The 5000-nt window shown below is 44.3% G+C and overlaps 1 protein-coding gene across 3 annotated transcripts in view; it reads left to right on the forward strand.

Moving 5' to 3' along the window:
• LOC129844832 (kinesin-like protein KIF13A) overlaps window positions 1-5000 on the forward strand; it is a 230719-nt gene that overhangs the window by 201506 nt on the left and 24213 nt on the right. For 2 of the 3 annotated variants that reach the window (XM_055912980.1, XM_055912982.1), the window contains exon 26: window positions 3883-3918. The exons of the other annotated variant lie outside the window; for it this stretch is intronic. In XM_055912980.1, coding sequence (XP_055768955.1) covers window positions 3883-3918 — 36 coding nt within the window. The remainder of the gene's footprint in view (window positions 1-3882; window positions 3919-5000) is intronic. 3 annotated transcript variants of the gene reach the window in all.

Consider the following 5000-nt stretch of genomic DNA (forward strand, 5'->3'; position numbering starts at 1 on the left):
GTGGTAGTGATGGTGGTGGTGGTGGTAGTGATGGTGGTGGTAATGGTGGTGGTGGTTGTGGTGGTAGTGATGGTGGTGGTGGTGGTAGTGATGGTGGTGGTAATGGTGGTGGTGATGGTGGTGGTGGTGGTGGTGGTGGTAGTGATGGTGGTGGTGGTGGTGATGGTGGTGGTGTGACTAGCTGTGGTGGTTCTGGTTCTGGGCCTACTGACATGACTAAATCATGGGCTGCTGTAAATCTAATGAATGTTGCAGAATGTATGGGTTCATATTACTGTAACACACACAGAGACACACACACAAACAGAGACACACACACACACACCAGGCCCTGGGATGAGACTCTAGCACTAGACTACAGTTCTACTGCCTAATGGTGGACTGGAGATATCTACAGGATTACAATACTGTACTGTGTATCTGGACATGATGAAATCCTAGCAGTAATCAATCTCTGCATCCTGTAGTTTTCAGATGGAGGATTCTTAGGCTATCATGTCAAAGCTGTCTGGTGTAGGGAAAGAAAGGAGCCAATCATCAATTATTCCACTGGAGGGAGACATCTGTAGAATGACGGAACCACAGAAATATATTCATCTGCTGTGTAGAATGTAGAAAAGTCAACATATTTTTCTGTTGTGTATCAATCGAATCCATTGAGTGATCTGATTAGGCTGTCCTCTAGTTGAACTACAATTTTTCACCTTAAGTTGACTACAGCGTTTCCGCTGCAGCCATTTTAGCTGTGGCGCTGCGCCACACCAAAATTGTTGCTGCCACGCCCCCCAAAAAATATGTAACATAAAACAAATATGTCTGCCGAGGCGAACTTTGAAGATGCTAGAACATTCTACATTCACTTTTCCTCTTCAAGCAAAACAAGTCATGAATAGATTCTATGTACAGTTGAGGTTGGAAGTTTACATACACTTAGGTTGGAGTCATTAAAACTCGTTTTTCAACCACTCCACAAAGTTCTTGTTAACAAACTATAGTTTTGGCAAGTCGGTTAGGACATCTACTTTGTGCATGACACAAGTCATTTTCCCAACAATTGTTTACAGACTTATAATTCATTTATAATTCACTGTATCACAATACCAGTGGGTCAGAAGTTTACAATACAGTAAGTTGACTGTGCCTTTAAACAGCTTGGAAAATTCAAAAAAATTATGTCATGGCTTTAGAAGCTTCTGATAGGCTAATTGACATCATTTGAGTCAATTGGAGGTGTACCTGTGGATGTATTTCAAGGTCTACCTTCAAACTCAGTGCCTCTTTGCTTGACATCATGGGAAAATCAAAAGAAATCAGCCAAGACCTCAGAAAAAAAAATGTAGACCTCCACAGGTCTGGTTCATCCTTGGGAGCAATTTCCAAACGCCTGAAGGTACCACGTTCATCTGTACAAACAATAGTGCGCAAGTATAAACACCATCGGACCAGGCAGCCGTCATATCGCTCAGGAAGGAGACGCGTTCTGTCTCCTAGAGATGAACGTACTTTGGTGCGAAAAGTGCAAATTAATCCCAGAACAACAGAAAAAGACCTTGTGAAGATGCTGCAGGAAACAGGTGCAAAAGTATCTATATCCACAGTAAAACGAGTCCTATATCGACATAACCTGAAAGGCCGCTCAGCAAAGAAGAAGCCACTGCTCCAAAACCGCCCCAAAAAAAGCCAGACTACAGTTTGCAACTGCACATAGGGACAAAGATCATACTTTTTGGAGAAATGTCCTCTGGTCTGATGAAACAAAAATAGACCTGTTTGGCCATAATGACCATCGTTATGTTTGGAGGAAAAAGGGGGAGGCTTGCAAGCCGAAGAACCACATCCCAACCGTGAAGCATGGGGGTGGTAGCATCATGTTGTGGGGGTGCTTTGCTGCAGGAGGGACTGGTGCACTTCACAAAATAGATGGCATCATGAGGCAGGAAAATTATGTCGATATATTGAAGCAACATCTCAAAACATCAGTCAGGAAGTTAAAGCTTGGTCGCAAATGGGTCTTCCAAATGGACAATGACCCCAAGCATACTTCCACACTTGTGGCAAAATGGCTTAAGGACAACAAAGTCAAGGTATTAGAGTGGCCATCACAAAGCCCTGACCTCAATTCTATAGACAATTTGTGGGCAGAACTGAAAAAGCGTGTGCGAGCAAGGAGGCCTACAAACCTGACTCTGTTACACCAGCTCTGTCAGGAGGAATGGGCCAAAATTCACCCAACTTATTGTGGGAAGCTTGTGGAAGGTTACCCGAAACGTTTGACCCAAGTTAAACAATTTAGTGGCAATGCTACCAAATACTAATGGTGTAAACTTCTGACCCACTGGGAATGTGATGAAGGAAATAAAAGCTGAAATAAATAATTCTCTCTACTATTATTCTTACATTTCACATTCTTAAAATAAAGTGGTGATCCTAACTGACCTAAGACAGGGAAATTTTACTTGGATTAAATATCAGGAATTGTGAAAACCTGAGTTTAAATGTATTTGGCTAAGGTGTATGTAAGCTTCCGACTTCAACTATACCTCGTCGGCTTGTTGTTGTGTGTTTACATTTACATTTAAGTCATTTAGCAGACGCTCTTATCCAGAGCGACTTACAAATTGTGTTCTATGTGAGAAAGAAATGAGTCTCGAAATGCATTGAAGTTACGAGTGCCATAGGGAGGGAAACATGCATACTAACAAGCAGTCAATGCACAACAATTATTTTAATCATGGGGAAAACAGTAGATTCATTGGCTTTTATTAAAGAGAGGAGGGTCCCAGCTTTCCATTCTTACTTTATTTATTTCTCAACTCCTAAACATGCGTCCACCCTGCCTCAAAATCATGTTTTGGGAGTGATTTTTTTTATTTAAATGAGACAGATTACACTTTTAGAGTAGTGGCAACCAGGGAAAATGGTGACTTAAAGTGGTTTCTGTGAGAAGTACAGGCAGGGGGTGCGTTACCCCGGGTGATGGTTTACCCCACGTTACCCTAACAGATAAGCCTACATTATATGGGACATCAAATGCCTCAATAGGATGCTATCTAGTTAAAAGATGACATCTGAGATCTAGCTGGTGATTAGACCAATAGGGGAAATGCAGATAGACAACCCCATTGCTTCAGCCTAGTTATTTATAGCCACCATGCTGCGTCAGTTAGGCTACAGGTGATCATGCCTATTGCTAACAGCATGCCTGATAGTATGGACTAGAGGTCGGACGATTATGAGTTTTCAACGCCGATACCGATTATTGGAGGACCAAAAAAAAGCCGATGCCGATTATTATATATATATATTTGTAATAATGACAATTACAACAATACTGAATGAACAATGAACACTTTTACTTTAACTTAATATAATACATCAATATAATCAATTTAGTCTCAAATAAATAATGAAACATGTTCAATTTGGTTTAAATAATGACGCTCTTGAAAAAGAGATTTTGAATCTCAATGAGCCCTTCCTGGTTAAATTAAGGTTAAATATTATTATTTATTCATTCATTTTGGAGTACAATGTCCTTTTAAAAAGTCAACAGAACTGAGCTTCTCAGTCATTCTACATACAAATGATCTGGGAGGTCATTTTTATGTAGCAGGATGGAGAAGCAGCCTTTTCCCCCACTGCTACACACTTTTCCAGAGGAAATAGAACCATGTGGTTAGTCAGCCAGTGACATCTCCAGTGCCACTGACCCTTACCCAGAGTTCTAGTGGATTTACATTGGACATTTTGGTCATTTAGCAGACGCTCTTATCCAGAGCGACTTGCAGACAGTGGAGAGGTGTGTAGGCTACTACTACTCCTGTCTGTCTGTCTGCCTGTCTGACTGAGTGTACTGTACTGTGCTGTATTCTGTCCTGCCAGAGGGAGGAGGAGGATGGAGATATGGATAGTTATCAGGTATACTGTAACTCCTCAGTCTGTTGCTGCTGCTGCTGCTACTGCTACTGCTGCTGCATGATGGACGGTGCTGCCTCCTACTACAGCGAGGGTAGCAACATTCCCATAACTTAAAAAACTAAAATCCTAGGTTTTCCAGATTGAATAAACAGGAAATCCAGGCATCGTCCAACTGGGATTTCTGGAAAACCTTGGAATTGTTATAGATTTCCCAGAAAAGTTAAACCCTAACTACTGCCAATGATGACGAGGCATGGTGGATGGAAACCAGCTTCTGGTCATGTGCTTGCAGACTGTGGGCGTCACTAAGAAGGGTGCGCAGGGGGTGGGAAACAGGAGACAGGAGCCTAGAGGAGTAGGGGGTAGGAGACAGGAGGCTAGAGGAGTAGGAGACAGGAGGCTAGAGGAGTAGGGCGTAGGAGACAGGAGACTAGAGGAGTAGGGGGTAGGAGACTAGAGGAGTAGGGGGTAGGAGGCTAGAGGAGTAGGGGGTAGGAGACTAGAGGAGTAGTGGGTAGGAGACAGGAGGCTAGCGGAGTAGGGGGTAGGAGACAGGAGGCTAGCGGAGTATGAGACATGAGGCTAGAGGAGTAGGGGGTAGGAGACAGGAGGCTAGAGGAGTAGGGGGTAGGAGACAGGAGGCTAGAGGAGTAGGGGGTGGGAGACAGGAGACTAGAGGGGTAGGAGACAGGAGGAGTAGGGGGTAGGAGACAGGAGACTAGAGGGGTAGGGGGTAGGAGACAGGAGACTAGAGGGGTAGGGGGTAGGAGGCTAGAGGAGTAGGAGACAGGAGACTAGAGGGGTAGGGGGTAGGAAACAGGAGACTAGAGGAGTAGGGGGTAGGAGACAGGAGGCTAGAGGAGTAGGGGGTAGGAGACAGGAGGCTAGAGGTGTAGGGGGTAGGAGACAGGAGACTTGAGGAGTAGGGGGTGGGAGACAGGAGACTAGAGGGGTAGGAGACAGGAGACTAGAGGGGTAGGGGGGAGGAGACTAGAGGAGTAGGGGGTAGGAGACAGGAGGCTAGAGGAGTAGGAGACAGGAGACTAGAGGAGTAGGGGGTAGGAGACAGGAGACTAGAGGAG

This window comes from Salvelinus fontinalis, unplaced genomic scaffold (genome assembly GCF_029448725.1).
Source record: "Salvelinus fontinalis isolate EN_2023a unplaced genomic scaffold, ASM2944872v1 scaffold_0236, whole genome shotgun sequence".
Classification (NCBI taxonomy): Eukaryota; Metazoa; Chordata; class Actinopteri; order Salmoniformes; family Salmonidae; genus Salvelinus; species Salvelinus fontinalis.